The sequence below is a fragment of the Alosa sapidissima genome, chromosome 8 (genome assembly GCF_018492685.1).
Source record: "Alosa sapidissima isolate fAloSap1 chromosome 8, fAloSap1.pri, whole genome shotgun sequence".
Taxonomy (NCBI): domain Eukaryota; kingdom Metazoa; phylum Chordata; class Actinopteri; order Clupeiformes; family Clupeidae; genus Alosa; species Alosa sapidissima.
The window spans coordinates 36,023,350-36,045,435 of NC_055964.1; the positions used below are offsets into that span (position 1 = coordinate 36,023,350).

Sequence of the window (22,086 nt, forward strand, 5' to 3'; positions counted from 1 at the left end):
GTCAAGCTCCTGCCAACCCCAGGCCCTTAGAGGGCACAGAATAACACAACAAGTTATTCTAACTATAACCAAGATGCGAGCACACACACACCACACACACACACACACACACACACACACACATACACACATTATAACGGAGCTGCAAGCACAAAGCTTATTAGTGCCTGGAAACAAACACTGCCTCACAGGGACCCTGTGATTATGCCACCCAGAGAAAATGACAGAGCACCCCCCCACATGTACACACACACACACAAACAAACACACACCCCACACACAAAACACACCCCACACATGTACACACACACACACACACACAGCTTTCAGAGCGAGCACTACCAAAATAGAAGCTGAGAGGAGAGGAGAGGAGAAGAGAGGAAAGGAGAGAAGAGAGGAGAAGAGAGGAGAGGGGGAAACTGCCAAGTTCAGATCTTTTCAAGGAGTTTCAGTCTCACTCTCTCACAAACACACACACACACACACACACACACACACACACACACACACACACACAGTGCCCTGTAAACAGTGAAGTACTGCTTGAGTGAGTACTGAAGTACCATTTAAACTGGATTTTATTGGGGTGCATGTGTGTGTGGTTTGCAGGACAATAAGTCTTGTTTACGGAAAGTTTACAAAAACAATCCTGTTTACAGAGAGGATGGAGCCTGATGTCAACCGCTGAGCCCACTTGGGAGTTGGAGCCTGAGAAAAAGTGTCCGATTTAGGGCTAGTGTGTGAGCCTACGATACAACTTCCTGACACGACTGCAACTTCGCTGTAATCGATTTCTCCGAGTGGCATTCCAGCTCTGAGTCAGGACGGAGCCTCCTTCCTCCGAGACCGCAGCGGAGTTCAGCCGCTAGCTCTGGCAGGAGAACATGGAGGGTGGAAAAAACCTCCATCCTAACAACCAAAACAACACGCTACAAGCCAGACAGTCAAACAGTCAGACAGCCAAACAGTCAGCCAGCCAAGTAAAATGAACAAACACGCATTCAGTTAGCCAGTCAGTTAGCCAGGCAGTCAGCTGACCAGTTAGTCAGTTAAAACCAGTCAGTCAATTAGCCTGTCAGTCAGTTGACCAGTCAGTCAGTTAAAATCAGTCAGTCAATTAGCCAGTCAGTCAGTTAGTTAGGCAGTCAGTTAGCCAGGCAGTCAGTTAGCCAGTCAGTCAGTTAACCAGTTAGCCTGCTATCCAGTCAGTCAGTTAGCCAGTCAGTCAGTTAGTCAGTTAGCCAGTCAGTCAGTTAACCAGTTAGTCTGCTATTCAGTTAGTCAGTTAGCCAGTCAGTCAGTTAGCCAGTTAGTCTCCAAACCCAGAGTTGCTGCAAGTTGTGGGTTCGAGTCCGGGTGAGTGCAGGGCTGATCCACGCGGTCAACACAATGCAGAGGTCAACAAAACGCAGATTACACTGAGGTCAACACACGCGGTCAACACACTCACCGGGGGTGCTCTGCTGGTTCTGGTTCTGGTGCTGGTGCTGGTGCTGGTTCTGGATCTGGTGCTGGTTCTGGATCTGGTGCTGGTTCTGGTGCTGGTGCTGGTTCTGGTGCTGGTTCTGGTGCTGGTTCTGGTTGTGCTGGGCCGGGGGCGTCTGCTCCCCCTCTGGGATGCTCCGGGTGCGGTGGGTGCGGTGTAGTAGCCACACGGTGCAGGACTCTGCACGCTGCTCCTGCTGTAGCAGTGGGTGGAGCTGAGGGAACAAGATGGACAGCAGGCAGGCGAATGAGATGAGTGGATAAGTGAGAGGACAGGTGAGTGGACAGGTGAGTGGAAGGTGAATGAGGTGAGTGGACAAGTGAGAGGACAGGTGAATGAGGTGAGTGGACAAGTGAGAGTACGGGTGAGTGGACAGGTGAGTGGAAGGTGAATGAGGCGAGTGGACAGCAGAGGAGGCTCCTTCATTTGAGGAAAGGGAGGAACACCCTCCCTAAAAATGTCAGAAAAAAATAAAAAAATATATAAAGTGAATTACTAATCTGATAAATTACTGTTATTACTATTTGAACACTTTGAATGAACAAAATCGTTCCCTTAGGTCAAAATGCCAACAGCACCCCCTATCGCAATTGAAAATTACTGTATGGAGGAGCTTCCTCCTCAAGCCCCTCATTGAAGTCCATTATAAAGGCCTCGGACCCCAGTGGCTCGTGAAACACGTTGTTTTCAATGACCAAGGGAGGTAGCTCCTCCGTACAGTAATTTTCAATTGCGATAGGGGGTGCTGTTTTAGCGGTGAACTAATGAGCAGCTAGCTTCTCTGCAAGCAAGAACGTTATCTGCAGTCATACAACTAAGAATATTGTGTTGAACGGAAAGCTTGTTTTTTTGCCCCTGAAATAAACAGTACAATGGAATCAGAGACAATGTCCATCTTTTATACATTCAAATGCAGTGCAAAGGTTAGGATCAAAGCAGGAAGACCAGTTCAAAAAATGAAGGATGGTAAGGCTAGTGTGGGCTACTGAATGCTACGTAGTATGACAAATAGCCTACTCATGACTAACTGGTAACGTTAGCACTGGTCTGTCACAAACGTGGACAGTTCAGGGATTTGGTGATAAAACATTTTCGGATAGTTATGCGCAGAGGCGGACAGAGTACACAGCTTAATTACTTGAGTAAAAGTACAGATACCCTTTGCTAAATTTTACTCAAGTACAAGTAAAAGTACAACAGTCAAATGTCTACTTAAGTAAAAGTACTGAAGTACTTGTTTTTAAAAGTAATTGAGTATCAAGAGTACAAGAGTAAGCCTACATTTTCTAAATATTGCATGGTTGGCCCATTCCCGGGATGGACCTGCTGCGTCTTCATGCATTGTTTCATCCATGGTTTCGTCTCTTATCTAAATCTGACCATGAAGTTGACTTTGGCGGAAAGCTGAAGGTGATTGCTGATAGGTTTGAGAGGGAAACAACAAATTAAGGGTTTCCGAGATTTTTCTTTTTTCCTTTTTTTTAGAAGAAGTAACGGGTACTCACGGTTATGGATAGAAATGTAGTGAAGTAAAGAGTACAATATTTGTCTCTCAAATGTACTTGAGCAAAGTCATGAGTACTCCCCAAAAATGATACTTGAGTAAAGTACAGATCCCTCAAAATTGTACTCAAGTAAATGTACTCCGTTACTGTCCGGCTCTGGTTATGTGTTGTTATAATCATCCAAGTTATGCCTCAACTAAACAACTGTTAAATAATGTTCATGTTGTTAATATGTTCTTGTTTTCACCGTTCTAACTGTATCTTTGAATGGTTACATTGTTAATGAATGTTTCAGACCATGATGCATTCCTTCAATGACGTCTTCGATGACATTTGCCTTTCAAGTATAAATTCCCACTTAGCTATTACAACCGGTCTTTAAATTATAGCAATTTGGCTTTAAAAACAATAGCATGTTACAAATAACCACATTTAAGGTCTATTTTTAATGGTAAATAGTTACATGGTTTTATAAAACAAGTGTCTATTTTTAGTATTATAGACTTTTTTGCAAATGTATTACATTGAGCAAAACCTCCAGACTTTCCATAATTTTGCACATCTGGAAAACAGTATTTCATTACTACACCTACATACAGTATCTTCCCTGACTTCCCAGACCTACATTTACATTTATTTACATTACATTTATTAATTTAGCACTATTATCCAAAGTGACTTGTATATTTAAATTATATTACAAAGTCTATTGTCCCTGGAGGAGTTTGGGGTTAAGTGCCTTGCTCAGATGCACAATGGTGGAAGCCAAGAATTGAACCCACAACTTTTCTGGCTGCTGCACGCTAGCCTAGCTCCTTAGGCCAGATACTTTGAAAGGAATGTTCTACAAAAAGTTGACTTTTACAGTAAAACTTGTATTTTTTTACTATGTTTTTGTGTCTCCCCAAGTTACCATTAGCTCAATATATTTTTCTATAGACCTATGAATACATACACAACACACACACAAACACACACACACACAGACAAACACACACACAGAGAGAGACACACACACAGTTGTAAAAAACTGTAACCAAGGTGGACGGAAACTATCTGCCCTCAGTGTGGTGTTACGGTCAGTAGGTTTTCTAAAGATGGAGGTGTGTAGACCAGTGTGGTCCTAAGAGATTTTAAGATTAAGATTGAGGGAGTGGAACTGTTAAGGAAAACTCTAGACTTAGCTTCAGATTGCTGCTAGTGTTACCTCAATATGAAAGAAACTATAGAAACTCTGTCTCTGAACCCAACCATGTGAGAAAAATATCATCTATGTACCTGCCCCACCATGTTGTCTTTTCTAAATACAGAATCTGGAGTAAACGAAGGTTTGAGTAGTTTGGTGCAGACATCAATCGCCCTGTTTATAGAACTGATTCTGAAAAAAACATGGCCTTTACTCAGCAGGCCTGTCCTGTCCTGTCCTGTCGTCTTTACTCAGCAGGTCTGTACTGTCCTGTCCTGGTTGTCTTTACTCAGCAGGTCTGTCCTGCCCTGTCCTGTTGTCTTTACTCAGCAGGTCTGTCCTGTCCTGTTGTCTTTACTCAGCAGGTCTGTCCTGTCCTGCCCTGTCGTCTTTACTCAGCAGGTCTGTCCTGACCTGCCCTGTCCTGTCGTCTTTACTCAGCAGGTCTGTCCTGTCCTGGTTGTCTTTACTCAGCAGGTCTGTCCTGTTCTGTCCTGTCCTGTCGTCTTTACTCAGCAGTCCTGTCCTGTACTGTCCTGTCATGTCGTCTTTACTCAGCAGGTCTGTCCTGTCCTGTTGTCTTTACTCAGCAGGTCTGTCCTGTCCTGGTTGTCTTTACTCAGCAGTCCTGTCCTGTCCTGTTGTCTTTACTCAGCAGTCCAGGGGCCTCATTTATAAAGCGTTCTTACGCACAGATTTGATCTTAGACCGTGCGTAAGCTCAAATCCATGCCAACGCTCAGATTTATAAAAACCGTCTTTGATGTGGAAAAGTGCTTATCTCCACGTCAGGTTCATACTTGACGTACGACCATTTCCTTGTGGTAATGCCGGGGTACTGCAAGTAATCTGAGGTCTAAGTGCGATGCATTTTCAAAATTCCAAGACCAACGATCACATGTCTTTCTTTGCCATATGCATGATCAATATCATAAGATTTTTAAAGTTTAAAGATGTTTTTGGACGCAGCTTAATGTTTCATGGTTTGGCATAAAACTGCTAATGAGAACTATGGTCTACACTACACACAAAGGAGCATACAAAGCCACCCCCCTCCCCCACATTGGACTTTCTGACCATATCACTGTTATGCTAATGCCCGCATACAGACAAAAAGTGAAAGCAAACAAACCGGTTCGCAAGCAGGTAAAAGTGTGGCCTGAGGGAGCCTCTGATGCTCTTCAAGACTGCTTTGACACAACAGACTGGGAAATGTTTAAGCAGGCAGCCACTTACAACAACCAGACAGACATAGAGGAGTATACAGACACTGTAACCTCTTACAAGTGCATTGATGATGTGACCCACACAAAAGACATCATCACTCGGGCTAACTGGAAGCCATGGCTGACAGGGGATGTCCTCAGGCTGCTGAGGGCCAGAGACAAAGCCTACAGAGCTGGGGATGAAGCTGGCATGAGAACAGCGAGAGCCAACCTGTCCCGTGGCATCAAGGAAGCAAAACAGGAATACACTCACAAGATAACCACTCACTTCAAAGACAGCAGGAACGCACAAAGCCTATGGCAGGGCATTCAGGCCATCACGGACTACAAGCCCGCGCCACAGAGCTGTGAGAGCAACATCCCTCTGCTCAACAATCTGAACCGCTTCTTTGTTCGCTTTGAAGCACAAAACAGCACTTGCCCACAGAAGACCCCTCCCCCTCCACACGAGCAGCCCCTGTGCCTCTCTGCCGACAGCGTGAAGAGGACACTTGCTGCTATCAACACCCGTAAGGCAGCAGGCCCAGACAACATCCCAAGTCGTGCGCTGAGGAGCTTAAGGATGTCTTCACAGACATCTTTAACACTTCCCTGAAGCAAGCCATCGTCCCATCATGTTTCAAAGCTGCCACCATCATACCTGTGCCGAAGAAAACTGCTCCATCCTGCTTCAATGATTACCGCCCCGTGGCACTGACACCCATCATCATGAAGTGCTTTGAGCGGCTTGTCATGTCACACATCAAATCCATTCTCCCCCCCACCCTGGACCCCTTCCAGTTTGCATACCGAGCCAAACGGTCCACAGAGGATGCAATCTGCTCTGCCCTCCACCCAGCCCTCACCCACCTGGAAAAAAGAGACTCATATGTGAGATTGCTGTTTATAGACTTCAGTTCTGCATTCAACACCATAATACCACAACAACTCATCTGCAAACTTGACAAACTGGGACTCAGTACCTATCTCTGCAACTGGCTACTGGACTTCCTCTGTCAGAGGCCTCAAGTAGTACGTGTTGGCAACAATATCTCAAGCAGCATCACACTGAGCACGGGGGCCCCCCAAGGCTGCGTGCTCAGTCCGCTGCTCTTCACCCTGCTGACGCATGACTGCACTGCAACCTACAGCAACAACCACATAGTAAAATTTGCTGACGACACAACTCTGGTGGGTCTCATCACCAAGACTCAATACAGGTTGGAGGTCGACCTTCTGACCACGTGGTGCAGGGAAAACAACCTCCTGCTGAACGTCAGCAAGACCAAGGAGATTGTTGTTGACTTCCGGAGAGGTCACACCCAACACCTGCCACTGACCATCGACGGTGCTGTGGAGGAGAGAGTGAGCAGCACCAAATTCCTGGGGGTGCACATCAGTGAAGACCTCTCCTGGACCACCAACACTGCATCACTGGCAAAGAAAGCTCAGCGCCGCCTGTACTTCCTGCGGAAACTCAGGCGAGCAAGTGCTCCACCAGCCATCATGACCACATTCTACCGATGCACCATTGAGAGCATCCTCTCCAGCTGTATCGCTGTGTGGGGCGGAAGCTGCACTGAATACAACAGGAAAGCCCTGCAGCGCATAGTGAACACAGCGGGAAGGATTATTGGTGCTTCACTCCCCTCCCTGAAGGACATTTACACCTCCCACCTCACCCGCAAGGCGACCACAATTGTGAGTGATGCAAGTCACCCCGCTCACAATTTGTTTGATCTACTGCCCTCTGGGAAGAGGTACAGAAGCCTGCGCTCCCGCACCACCAGACTCACCAACAGCTTCATACATCAGGCTGTTAGGATGCTGAACTCTCTCCCCCCTCTCCCCCCTCCACCCTCAGCTACATAACATCCTGGACTTTGGACCCACAATGGCTGCCTTGCACTACTCCACTTGCACTACTACACTTGCACACTTTGCAACTTGTTGTTGTTGTCCTGTTGTCCTGAAAACACTTCTGAACACACTTCTGCTGCTCTTACATAACTTGCACCACTATGCCACTGGCATACTTAGGTCAAACAGAACTACCTCAGCCATTTATTGGCCTGACTTTTGCACTATTATATTGACTGTCTACTGTATGCACAATTGCACAATTTCAACCCACATTTTGCTGCTCTTATTTCTTCATTGTATGTGCATTCTTATTTTTACTTTTTATATTGTAATATGTTTACTATTTTATATTGTATACTTGCATGTTATGTTTGTCTGTGGACCTAATTGGTAAAATATGTCTTGTCTCCACCGTGGGATAGTGGGAAACGTAATTTCGATCACTTTGTATGTCTTGACATGTGAAGAAATTGACAATAAAGCAGACTTTGACTTTGACTTTGACTACAGCCCACTTAAGAAAGTGAAAAACGTATAGACCTAGCTTACTTATTTCATAATATCAAAAAAAAACAAAAAAACACCAAGACCTACGATAGAATGACTGAAACATTCTTACAGGTGATCTATTATATTTAGTGTTCTCACCAATCTAATATTGACCATAAAATGTCCAATTGCCCTCATTTAGGAGAGGAAAAGTACATTTGTGCCAGGGATGTAGTGGTAAAATAAGAGGTGGGTGAACTATGAATTCTGCAATCTCGGTGAGGTGGACTGCGCCATGCAGTATCGGATTTAAAAAAAAAAGGCATTCAGAACATGTTTGATAATGGTGGAGGTTATTGTACAATATTGGGAATATAGGATAGTATTGGATAATACAGTTTTGAATGTTAAAAGTGAATAAACTCTTTTGAGAGGTTGATAAACTCTAGTAAGAGGTGGGTAGGCCTAAACTCTATTTCTGAAATTTCAGAGGGGGATAAACTGCTGTTTACTCGCGTTTAACCTCCGCTACATCCTAATTTGCGCTCATAGGCCTATTCCCAGCTCCGTAACAGAAAGGTAATATTTGAATGTAAGCTATACAATGTAGGCTATAGATATTTTATATCATATATAGCCTACACAACCAAGGGACGGAAGTTTTCCTCTGAAAGCAGGGCATCTTCATTTATTGTTGCGGGGGAGTTGCGTAAAGAGGTGCAGAGCGCGCACCTGTTTGCTTTTTTTGACTGGCAGTGCCCAAGATCAGATGACAATACGTTAGTTGGATAATGTAGGCTAAAATATAAAGGTAGGCCTAAAGCAAACAATAAAGGACAATGTTTAAGCCATTGGACATTATTGAAAGAAAACGATCGCAAAGATATGCAGAATGAATGAATAATGACCGGCGAACTAGGCTACTTTTTCAGCAAAAAACATAGCCTATCCTAAAAGTAACGTTAAGCCTACATGACATATCACGCTTATAGTTTAGTCCTCCGTTTTGTAGGCTAAAATCAGCATATTACCCTGGGTCATATTGGAAACGTACAGTAGCCTACTGTACCATAACGTACAGGATTATGCTGTAGGCCTAGAGGTCTTTCCTTCATAAGGTAGGCCTACTCAATTTTTTCTACAAAGTAGGCCTAAACATACTAAATGTTGCTTATTCACATTACTGCAGGCAAAAGGAATGAAAGCGAGCAGAGGACAATGGACATGGATGCATGCGATCTCTTTCCAAAAAGCTTTATTGCTGGAAAAAAACATAATTAGCTATTCGACGCATATAGGCTAACATTAGATGGCATAGGCTATACAATGTTTTCAATAAATAATTTTACATAGGCTACCGCTTTTAGGCCATTGATTTCATTAAAACATATGCTAATGATCTTGATGAGGGGGTGTTTACAAGGCGGAGACCTAAAACCATCCGGCTGCGCACAAGTTGACGTTCATTTGTGATTTATAAAGGGCACATCTGGAAGGGTGGCGTACGCACGTTTTTTTGTGCGTACGTTCGTTTTCTCTGAATCACACGTACGATCATTTCAGAAATGATCTAAGATCAAATGAAGGACGGTTTCTACGCAACACTTTGATAAATGAGGCCCCTGTCCTGTCCTGTCGTCTTTACTCAGCAGGTTTGTCCTGTCCTGTCCTGTCGTCTTTACTCAGCAGGATTGTCCTGTCCTGTTGTCTTTACTCAGCAGGTCTGTCCTGCCCTGCCCTGTTCTGTCGTCTTTACTCAGCAGGCATGTCCTGTCCTGTCCTGTCGTCTTTACTCAGCAGGTCTGTACTGTCCTGTCCTGTCGTCTTTACTCAGCAGGATTGTCCTGTCCTGTTGTCTTTACTCAGCAGGACTGTCCTGTCCTGTCGCCTTTACTCTCAACTCTAAACATGCAGAGTCAGGGAGCTGATGAGGAGGCAGTTTGCTGATGTCACAGCAGGTTCAGTAAACACTTCACTGCCGTTAGCTTTAAAGACATGAACCCACGGAGGAAACTTTTTTTTTTGCACAAATCTCTACATATGTTGTTAGTCAGAGTCCATTGTGCAAGTTCTAAACTGAATGCAGCATGGGCATCTGCTCTGGAGGTCTCTTTTCCAGATAGTGTGACAACGCCTATGATGCTATACTCAGACTTTATTGCCACTGTAAACTGTACAAACTGTAAAAACTGTCGCTCTAAACTCTCACTGAGGCTCCAGGGTCTTACACACACACACACACACACACACACACACACACATCTTGCCCTCTGCTGCTCCCTAGTGTTGGATGTGGGAACCCCATCTGGGGGTTGAGATAATTAGGAATGGAAAATGAAAGTTCTGGGCATGTCAAGTGGAGCAAAGCTACAGTACAGACATTACAAGGGTCTCTGGCATTTAGCAGAAATTAAATGTAGTATTCACAAAACCCTAGGGTTCCTTGGGCTTTTAGCTGCAGAGGGTATCCCAGTGTGTGTGTGTGTGTGTGTGTGTGTGTGTGTACCTCATCTTGGTCCAGCATGACCAGTTGGAAGGCTGTGGCGATGCAGAACTTCAGCTTCCATGTGATTGGCTCATTGAAGGGCTGACCACATGAAATCCAGTGGACTGACGAGCTCTTCATGTCTGTGGAACACACACAGAGAGAGAGACACACACACATTTGCAATATATGCCACTGGCAGTTCACATATGGTGTGTCAACAGTGACCAGGGATGTAGTGGAGGCTAAACGCAAGTAAACGCAGTTTACCCACCTCTGAAATTTCAGAAATAGAGTTTATCCACCTCTTATTAGAGTTTAGCCACCTCTCAAAAGAGTTTATTCACCAATTGCAACTTTTAACATGCAACACACTATGTACACTCATCAACACTCTAGAAACCATTTAATACCACTGGTATTGTTATAAACATTGGACAATAACCTCCACCATCATCAAACAGGTTCTGAATGTCTTTTTTATAAATCCGATACCGCATGGCGCAGTCCACCTTATCGTGATCACAGAATTCATAGTTTACCCATGGGTGCACCTCTTATTTTACCACTACACCCCTGACAGTGACATTCTGAACTAACACTACCTATCTATATGCATTATTATGGCCATGATCCAGATACGTTTTGATTGGCCAATGTTCAACAGGGCTTTGCCTACCAATGGACAATACTGGCAGAATGATTCAGAATGCAGACAAGCTTTGCCAACCTCACCAATGCCCCAGGGTTGACTTACCTAACTTTGGGCAAGGCCAGGCACAATATACAACATCCTCTCTGTGGCATGAATCACGGAACCGGACTAATTTAATCAAGAGGATAATTTAATCAGACAAACGTCACTCATACCGCGCCCGCTCACACAGGCCATATTCATCATGCCTGTCCAACTTTTCCCTCTCACACAGCTGCCGACCGTTAACGTTAACGTTACGTGCCGCATGGTTAGGAAACATGTGATTTCTTAAATGACATTTGCTCAAATTAATGTCTACAAACGTGAAATAACCTATGGTCAGGCAATGCACGTGACTATTAATTAATCACTTTCTAAATTAGCTTAAACAAGCTTTCATCTTGACCGCATAACTTATGCTAATTTTAGCCACTGTTAACGTTAGTAGGCTAGGCCGTGGTACGATAAAGTAATGTGCTTTACCTGCCAACTAGGTTACGATTGATTTAGCACCTAAGTGGCTTGAATCCTTTCACTCCACATCACAACACAAAAGAATGTAAGATTAAACCAAGATGCCCAAATAGTGTAATCACAACCATATCAAATACTTTAATGTTTTAAGGAAAATACAGACTTCTTAAAAATGTGCTAGATGTAAGCTAATGTATCAAATCGACCACAGAAAATCTGATCACACCAATGTCACTCACATAGTTAATGTTCAAAGATCAATTGCTCAACTAAACAGCTAATCTATATTCTGTTATTTTATACTAAATAATTTACATGTATGCAACAAAAAAACTGAGGTAAATCATGAGTAGACATTAACGTGAACCAGATAATCTTGGCGTTGCTTTAAATAGCCTATAGATTGTTGAGTGGGAACTTGGAAGGCGCTGAATCAGCTTACCAATGACCCTCATCCATCCCTGGTGATGGCTTTTTGACAGGTAGGGCAGTAGATTCTCCATATCCTTGTGTTGGCAACTTGTCAAAGCTGACACTTCACTCACTCAACGGCTCCCCAACACGTGGGCTGGGATCAGACGTAGCCTACAGCGCGCAAATCCCACGTTTTTAAATTCATCACATAGTGATCGGGAAAGATTTCACTAGACAGTGGCTTTGACAGGTTTACTGTATGCTCTTGTAGCAGCGAATCCAAATGCAGATCCGATGACAGGGGTGTGTGCCGCGCTGGACTAGGCTACTCCAGCCGGTCAAATAAACAATGTTTGGGTCAATGGACTGCGCATGCCACAGGACTCGAGCTCACGTCATTAACACCTTAATCAAATTAACAACTAAGCTGCCCGGGGAAGGCATCTCGGAACTTGAATGCATCAATTAGGCTACATGTATTCTGTAGGCCTACTTAATTAATTCAATCAGATTTTACTGAATTGTCTTATTTAAAAATAAGGAGTGTGGAGGTTAATGTGAAAAAATAAATTGACAACCTAATTTAGTTATAGCTAAGCGACCAGTTTAAAGGCTGTAGTTGCAAGAGGTGAACTATGTAAAAGTAATACGTCTTTCTGAGCTGACATGGGGGATTTAAAATGAAAACAAAGAAATGAAATAATGTGCAGTAGACACTTAAAAATCCTGAACACATGCTGCCAAACCTCAAATCATGTCCCAGAACAAAAATCTACCTAAAATCCAGCAGAAAGTGGATTCACACACACAACGAGGTAGCCTACATTTGTCCATTCCAAGCGGACCCTGAACACGTCACGCTACTGATCACATTCATGCATAGCTCTTGTCTAGGAATGCTTTTGAGAGATTTTGCTGATACAGGTTAAAACATTGTTAATTAATGTGTAGATAAATCAAGGAAGATGTAAATATTTTTGAAATTATTACTCTAAATGCAATACAACATTTACAGCCAGCATACTAAAACATAACTGAGTGATGACATCATAAAAGGGAAAAATTAATATCATTTACTAGCACCCAGGCTAATCATTTACACATATTTGAGGCAGATGAGGTCTAAAAATATATTTTGTATTAATCCTATTACAAATTTAACCTGAAATTTGCTTTTTAAATAGTACTTTCTTCCCTTTAGCCACCTCTCAAAAGAGTAAGGTCATCACTCAGTTGTGTTTTGAAATGTGATCTTGACAGAAATGGCCGTAAATGTTGTAGTGCATTCACTGATCCATTAACAACGTTGTTAACCTTTAAACCAAAGATTTTAGAGCGTATTATTCTGAATCTTTGGTTTGCACAGGGCCTTAGCAGTTTTTCATGACAAAAAAAAAAACAGCATTCATAATCCTACAAGGGCCTATTATTATGATCTGAACTGCCAACCTACAAGCATTCAAAGGAATTAAGCTTTCCATGTCCTCCTGCTTGATTGGCTGTTGATAGCTCAAGGTTCACGTGTGATTGGCTGTTGATAGCTCACGGCTCACGTGTGATTGGCTGTTGATAGCTCATGGTTCACGTGTGTGATTGGCTGTTGATAGCTCATTTATTATTCCATCATATTGTTGTGGATAGTTGGGCATATTCCAGTCTTGTTAATGCGGTCTTATAAAATAACTTGGTTCATACAGTTTCATGAAAGACAGAGACCGAGCAAAACAATTAATGGACAAATTAATACATCAAACTCATGATGTTAAACATTTATTTTAATATTAAATACTGTTAACATCACTGGTAACATTTTTAAGCTGTGTCTCTTAGTACTAACATGACACTACAAGCAGAGTACAACAACATAACGACTACACAGGTGTGTATTTATTCAACTACACATGTGTGTATTTATTTGTATGACATATTTGTTTACATCTGCAGCATGAGGTTAGATTTAGATAACATGTATTGTCCCATTGTTTTGATAGAAGGGCAGACGAAATAAGGAAAATGGTTACATTTTACAAAACAAAACAAAACAATAAACAACAGTAAGCTGAAAGCAAGTGGCTTTTAGGATGCTTTCTCTTTCTCAGCACAAAACTATTCATATTTTCATATTAATATATTTGGTAATCACAGATATTTCTATTTATTACCAAAACATATTGCATAGTTGAAGGCTTGTGTTAATAGTGCAATGACACATCAGGGGTAATATTATATCCAATTTTATATACATACGTATATATATAAGAATAATCAAACTCCAATCAAACTCTATTCGGCATGAGTCTGAAGAATCTCAAATGTTCAGCATTTTTAAAAGTTCACTAGCTTTAGACTACCAGTTAGCAGAGACCCAATATCATGACAGCGATATGTCTTTTGAAGATATACCAAGAAAACTAAAAAAAAAAAATCTTTGGATATGGCAGAAACAAAGATTACAGTTATGGACTCACTTCTATTGCAACTGCTAAAAGAAGATAAGAAAAGATCTTAACTGTTATTCATATGCTAAAATAGAAGATAAGAAAAGATCTTAACTGTTATTCATATGCTAAAATACAAGCAGTCAACTTCCATCTGGCATTTTGAGTAGTGAACTGTCTCAACAATCCAATACCACTTGGAGAATACAGAAACGGTGAATACCAGAAGCGCTGTCGCAGAGAAGGCTTTAGTAGAGGCTTGCACTGCTTTGGTCATTACATTCTCCCATGCGGCCATCAAGGAGCAGACACAGCAGAGCACATGCAGGACACGTCAGGAAAACACAACTCTTGCAGAACTATCTACAGACACACGTGTGCCGTGCAACTGCCTCGGGTCAAACCTGCCCCCCAGAAGGCTGGTCTCTGTTCCTAACCACTAAATATGTCTTGCGGACCGAGAGCCAAAAGACAGGTTTACAGATTTGTATTCTTGTTTTGTAAATAAAAGAGAAAACATTAAGCAAAATATGCCGAATATGGTGAATACTGTTGTTTGTAAAAATAGATCCATACGTGGTGCGCAGTATACGGTGTACTACAGAAAGAGAAGATAGCACAGGTCGGCTACGTCCGTCAGGTGCGCGGTGTACTACAGAAAGAGAAGATAGCACAGGTCAGATACGTCCGTCAGGTGCGCGGTGTACTACAGAAAGAGAAGATAGCACAGGTCAGATACGTCCGTCAGGTGCGCGGTGTACTACAGAAAGAGAAGATAGCACAGGTCAGATACGTCCCTCAGGTGCGCGGTGTACTACAGAAAGAGAAGATAGCACAGGTCAACAACGTCCGTCAGGTGCGCGGTGTACTACAGAAAGAGAAGATAGCACAGGTCAGATACGTCCGTCAGGTGCGCGGTGTACTACAGAAAGAGAAGATAGCACAGGTCAACAACGTCCGTCAGGTGCGCGGTGTACTACAGAAAGAGAAGATAGCACAGGTCGGCTACGTCCGTCAGGTGCGCGGTGTACTACAGAAAGAGAAGATAGCACAGGTCAACAACGTCCGTCAGGTGCGCGGTGTACTACAGAAAGAGAAGATAGCACAGGTCAACAACGTCCGTCAGGTGCGCGGTGTACTACAGAAAGAGAAGATAGCACAGGTCAGATACGTCCGTCAGGTGCGCGGTGTACTACAGAAAGAGAAGATAGCACAGGTCAACAACGTCCGTCAGGTGCGCGGTGTACTACAGAAAGAGAAGATAGCACAGGTCAGATACGTCCGTCAGGTGCGCGGTGTACTACAGAAAGAGAAGATAGCACAGGTCAACAACGTCCGTCAGGTGCGCGGTGTACTACAGAAAGAGAAGATAGCACAGGTCAGATACGTCCGTCAGGTGCGCGGTGTACTACAGAAAGAGAAGATAGCACAGGTCAGCTACGTCCATCAGAACAGAACAGAGCACGTAGCTTCTGCTCAGAGGGGAAACAGGATGTGGTCACACTGGTCCAACAGACAAAGGCTGTTGAACTCTTCTATTGACATTTGACTCTTAATGCAGACACGCTGCTGATCCTGAATTCTGACTCGGGATCAGTCGTATGTGATCAGTTGCTGTCCAGTGGATGCATCTGTTGTTGATCTGTTCTGTTTGTTTAGTGTTTACCTTCTAAACAAACAGGGCAGTACCGAGTCATTGCTGTACAGAACAGAATTGTTTGATTCACACAGTACTGGTGTGTGTATGTGTGTGTGTGTGTGTGTGTGTGTTGGGGGGGGGGGGTCATGCTTTGTCAATGGCTTACTGTGAAATGACTGTCTGGTAATAGCTTATACACATTGTTGCCTTCCCTCAGTTCAGTCTGCTAAGTGCTGCTTCAGACAAATACTACTAACAATAATCATTTGGTCAAATGGGTCTGGGGTTCGGAACTGCTACTCTAGGTGTTAATGGGGAGGGTGGGGATGTGAAACGACATGCCAGTTCAGTAGGGTGTGGTGCCCTCCCACTCCACAAGGTACTGCACCTTTCCCTCAGGTGTGATGCGCCGGGCCAGCACCTGGTACTTCTCCCCACAGGTGAGGCGGCCGGCGGCACCAAAGTAGCTGGTGATGGACGACTTGAGGTGGGAGAGTGACGAGTCGTCTTCGCTGATGCTCTCGAAGGTGTGGCTGTCGATGCCCGTCTCCAGGGCGACGGGCGGGTCCTCGCCGGGCAGGCTCAGGGGGCTGATGGGGTCGCTCTCTGACGCCGCCCTCTTGGTGGCCATCAGCGAGTAGCAGGAGGAGGGCAGCTTACGCTTACGGCTTCCCACGTTCTTACTGCAACACACATCAGGGAAGTATACTCAACACACATGAGGGAAGTATACTCAACACAAAGGAGGGAAGTATACTCAACACGCAGGGATGGAAGTATACTCAGCACACTACTCAACACACATGAGGAAAGTATACTCAGCACACTACTCAACACACAGGGAAGGAAGTATACTCAACACACAGGAGGGAAGGTTGAATTTAATCTAAACTAAATACAACTACAGTACATTGGGGATGGAGGGTATAATACTGCCAACATTTAGTCTTATTTCAGTTGACAAGGAATATGTGACACTATTTGATGGAGTCATATGAAATTACACTTTTTTGAGCATGTGGTCGGAGTCTCATTTAACAACATGGCCTGCACTTCACTGATCTCGCCACAAGGGGTCACTGTGTGTGTATCCAAACTGTGCCAACACGGTGGGGTTTCCAGTAGGAGCAAGAGTGCCCTCTAGTGGCCTCTCTGTGCTACATCACTCCAGAGAGCAGGCTCAGGAAGAGGGCATGTAGGGGAGCCCCCCCCCCCCCCCCCCCTCTGAGTCAGTCAGTCTGCCTGTCCCCACCACACACACGCGCGCCCGCACACACACACACACAAGCACGCACACACACACACACACCCATGCACACACACACACACACACGTAGTGCTGGGCGGTATGATCAAAAATGTATATCACGGTATTTTTCAAAATTCTTACGGTTTCACGGTATATGACGGTATTTTTTTCCCATGTATAATCAGATGTTCACAGCATTTTCTACAGGTTGAGGGAGGAATTGCTGCAGTACATTGACTAAGGATGGTCTATTTTACTGTCATGGTGTAGAATAACTCCACACTAGTGGTAATGCAGTTTTGCATGGCCCCTGAAAATGATGCTGTTTACAAAGAGCCACTTATGATGAAGAATCTAATCAGAATGCAAAGACAATTGCAGTCAAAATACAGAACTTTTACTGTGCAAATTATAAAAACATATTGTATAATACAATTTAAAATAAAACCTCTCTGCTAATATGCTTACTCTGTCAAATAGGCCTATCAGAAGCCTTATTGTTATTGTGTGGTTTACATGACGTTAGTCGTAGGCTAACGTTAACTTCATGTGGATGTGGATGTCTTGTTAGCCTGCCATGGACTTCGGTTCGGTTCGCTAGGCAAAACATTAACAAAAAAGTTTGTTTTGATGGACTGATGAGTCAGGATCATTTCTAACTAGCCAGCTAGGCCTATTGCTCAGTGCATGTCTATAACATGCTTTACTTGCTACCTGGATAATTTCAGCGAATATTCTTAAGGTGAGATGAATGATAAGATCATTAAACTTCAATGTGTTCGGTGGGTTGCTAACTAACGACATCACCTACTAGCCAGCTAGTTACAGCTGTTGAACAAATCTCAATAGAATTTTCGTGACGGTAAATCCCTTTCAATGCAGTATCCCTTAACGTTTTTCCTTAACTAAAGAAACAATTTAAGGTATTCTGTGCAACACCCTTAAATAAACCCCTTACCTAAGGAGAAATTAAGCTTTAAGGGTCATACTTCAAAAACTTAAGGTGTTTTGTGTTTACCCTCACTATGTCTAAAAGTCCCGTCTGAAACACTGTCGCGCGGCGCAGCGTTCCAAACGTTGTGTAATCAAATACACCGGTATGGCGGTATATTAAAAATTCATATCATAACGAAAATATACACCGGTATACCGCCCAGCACTACACACACGCGCGCGCCCGCATGCACACATCACACGCACACACCCATGCACACACACACACACCACACACACACATCACACGCACACACCCATGCACACACACACATACACACACTCGTGCACACACACACACACACACACACACATACCACGCACACACCCATGCACACACCCATGCACACACACAAGCACGCACGCACGCACACACACACATACACATCACACGCACACATCACACGCACACACACACCACACACACACATCACATCACACGCACACACACCCATGCACACACACACATACACACACTCGTGCACACACACACACACACACACACACACACACACACACACATCACACGCACACACCCATGCACACACACAAGCACGCACGCACGCACACACACACACCACACACACACATCACATCACACGCACACACCCATGCACACACACACATACACACACACACACACACACAGGAAATGAGCTGCAGGCTCCACTGTGGCTCTCACAGAGTTAGAAGCATCTAACGGAAGAGCCGCACACACACACACACATCCACACACACACACACACACACACACACACACACAGCTTGCACATGGCACAGGAGTGTACACACATTTCTGTGTGTGTGTGTGTGTGTGTGTGTGTGTGTGTGTGTTCCTCTGACTGTCTGTGAGAGAAAAAGACAAACCAGGGCCCCATGGTAGATCATAATCATAATCACTATGACTATCCTAGTGTCCTCATTCAGCATGGGATCTCCCGATTAGTAGAGGGCCAGTGTGCAAATGAGGCTAACTGAACAGCATGCTCCAAACAAGCCAGTCTACTGATAAACAAGCATGCTCTGCTGCTGAGGCTGGTTAAGCTGCCCAAGTTCACTAAACCCATACAGAGGGCAATCCTATAGATGGGTGGTGGTCGTTATAAATGAATAATAGTGGTTAGAGAAGGGTTATTGCCGTTAGAGAGGCGTAGATGTCGTTAGTGGGCGAGTCATTTGAACAATGAAACTGATGGTTTGTGGGAAGTGAAGGAGTTGGCCTCAACAGTACACTCTGTCCTCAATGATCTGAGTGTAGTTTATCTACACTCTTTTATTTATCTACATTTTATCTACACAACTTTTATGTTTTGGGTTCACATGGCAGCATTTAGAGCGGAACCGATGATGTAAACAAATCCACGTGAGATTAAACTTATCTCTACAAACAAACCCACGCATGAATAAATTGTTCTCTGATTGGTCACATTTGACAGCTGAAGACTGTAGTCGCTTTACTTCTTCAGAGCTCCAGGTTAGTTCTCAATTCATCAATCATTTTGACAGCACTGGCTGCTTAGGCTAACGTTATGCTAAAGAACTTTATGCAGTTTAACGTGGTGGCTAACGTTATGCTAAAGAACTTTATGCAGTTTAACGTGGTGGCTAACGTTATGCTAAAGAACTTTATGCAGTTTAACGTGGTGGCTAACGTTATGCTAAAGAACTTTATGCAGTTTAATGTGTTGGCTAACGTTATGCTAAAGAACTTTATGCAGTTTAACGTGGTGGCTAACGTTATGCTAAAGAACTGTATGCAGTTTAATGTGTTGGCTAACGTTATGCTAAAGAACGTTATGCAGTTTAACGTGGTGGATAACACTGCTCATACTTCCATGTGTGAGCATCAAATAGCCCAGTTTAGCACATTAGCAGGCTAAATCAGGTTAGCACACTAGCACCCAAACCAATAGCCGTCAGCAAACTGGTCTACCCTATTTTTGTGCTGTTTTTATTCAGAATGCATCCAATCCCACTGATGAGGTTTATTTAGGAATACAAAAGAAAGCTGGTTTTGGTGGAAAAAACATGCGTCTTGTTACAATGTGTACAAAACGTTAACACTAACGAGTCGTCCCGCTACGCCGGCCCGATCGCTTTCTCACTGTAATCGAACCGCTCTAGTGTTCAATTGTACACGAGCCAAGACCTTCTCCAAGTCGCAGCTCCAAGTGGTCTCGGTCCTTTTGTTTTGAGTGCGATTGCTGCTTTCACATATACCCACCTTTGAACCGATCTTTGGGGGAAAACGCTCCATGGTTTGATTCAACTGCTCCAAACAAACCAGGTGTGCAAACACCCTTACAGCACCAAACTAAACACCCTTACAGTACTAAACCAAACTAAACACCCTTACAATACTAAACCAAACGAAACACCCTTACAGCACTAAACTAAACACCCTTACAGTACTAAACTAAACACCCTTACAGTACTAAACCAAACACCCTTACAGTACTAAACCAAACACCCTTACAGTAAACCAAACTAAACACCCTTACAGTACTAAACCAAACACCCTTACAGTACTAAACCAAACTAAACACCCTTACAGCACTAAACTAAACACCCTTAGAGTACTAAACCAAACACTCTTACAGTACTAAACCAAACTAAACACCCTTACAGTACTAAATCAAACACCCTTACAGTACTAAACCAAACTAAACACCCTTGCAGTACTAAACTAAACACCCTTACAGTAAACCAAACTAAACACCCTTACAGTACTAAACCAAACACCCTTACAGCCAAACACCATTACAGTACTAAACCAAACTAAACACCCTTACAGCACTAAACTTAACACCCTTAAAGTACTAAACCAAACACCCTTACAGTACTAAACCAAACTAAACACCCTTACAGTACTAAACCAAACACCCTTACAGCAAACCAAACTAAACACCCTTACAGTACTAAACCAAACTAAACACCCGTACAGTACTAAACCGAACTAAAAGTGAAAGTGTGGATGTAGAAGTGTGTGCATCTTTGGATGTGTGCATGCCACTGTGTTTGTACGAGTGTGTGCATTATTGAGTGCACATGCTACTGCAAGGCTGTACTAGAAAGCGTACATATGCATGTGTGTGTGCGTGTGTGTGTGTGTGTGCGTGTGTGTGCAGTCTTGACAAACTTTTATTTTATCAAGCTTTATTGTGGGGAGCATGCCAAACAGTTTGTGTATGTGTGTGTGTGTGAGTGAGTGTGTGTGTGTGTGTGTGTGTGTGTGTGTGTGTGTGTGTGTGTGTGTGTGTGTGTGTGCTTTTACCGGAAGTCGTAGGAGACACTGGTGGTGGCTGAGCCCGAAGTGCTGGCTGCATCTGTGGAGTCTTGGTCCAGACTGAGGGTTCGGCCTGAACTGGTACTGCAGGGATCACACACACACACACACACACACACACACACACACCCAGACAGACACACACACACACAGACACACACATACACACACACACACACACACACACACACAGAGACACACACACACACACACAAATTGACTTTACCAATACATAGTCTACAGCACTATAATACAATAAGACTGAAAGAAAGCAACACGTTGGGCTAAATAATAAAGCCTTTATCTAGACACCTGAAGTGCATTTACAATGGGGGGGGCACCATAACACTCATACACCAGCTTGGGGTGGAGAGCCCGGTAATACTGCAGCTCTACTGCCCTCAGAGGGGTAATACTGCAGCTCTACTGCCCTCAGAGGGGTAATACTGCAGCTCTACTGCCCTCAGAGGGGTAATACGGCAGCTCTACTGCCCTCAGATATTATGGCAGTAATATGGCAGCTCTACTGCCCTCAGAGGGGTAATATGGCAGCTCTACTGCCATCAGATATTATGGCAGTAATATGGCAGCCCTACTGCCCTAGGGAGGGTAATATGGCAGCTCTACTGCCCTCAGAGGGGTAATACGGCAGCTCTACTGCCCTCAGATATTATGGCA

The 22,086-nt window shown here is 43.8% G+C and overlaps 2 protein-coding genes across 3 annotated transcripts in view; both read right to left on the reverse strand.

Moving 5' to 3' along the window:
- The window catches only part of dab2ipa (DAB2 interacting protein a), a 184,721-nt gene extending 172,588 nt beyond the window's left edge, over positions 1 to 12,133 (reverse strand). Inside the window, exons 1-3 of the mRNA XM_042100527.1 lie at positions 11,832 to 12,133; positions 10,240 to 10,361; positions 1,451 to 1,700 (exon numbers count right to left, since the gene is read on the reverse strand). Of these exons, the coding sequence (XP_041956461.1) occupies positions 1,451 to 1,700; positions 10,240 to 10,361; positions 11,832 to 11,892 (433 nt within the window). The 5' untranslated portion in view covers positions 11,893 to 12,133. The remainder of the gene's footprint in view (positions 1 to 1,450; positions 1,701 to 10,239; positions 10,362 to 11,831) is intronic.
- Positions 12,134 to 13,597: 1,464 nt separating this feature from the next.
- phf19 (PHD finger protein 19) overlaps positions 13,598 to 22,086 on the reverse strand; it is a 47,327-nt gene continuing 38,838 nt past the window's right edge. For both annotated transcript variants that reach the window (XM_042100578.1, XM_042100579.1), the window contains 2 exons: positions 21,397 to 21,492; positions 13,598 to 16,563 (listed from right to left, as the gene is read on the reverse strand). In XM_042100578.1, the coding sequence (XP_041956512.1) occupies positions 16,227 to 16,563; positions 21,397 to 21,492 (433 nt within the window). In that variant the 3' untranslated portion in view covers positions 13,598 to 16,226. The remainder of the gene's footprint in view (positions 16,564 to 21,396; positions 21,493 to 22,086) is intronic.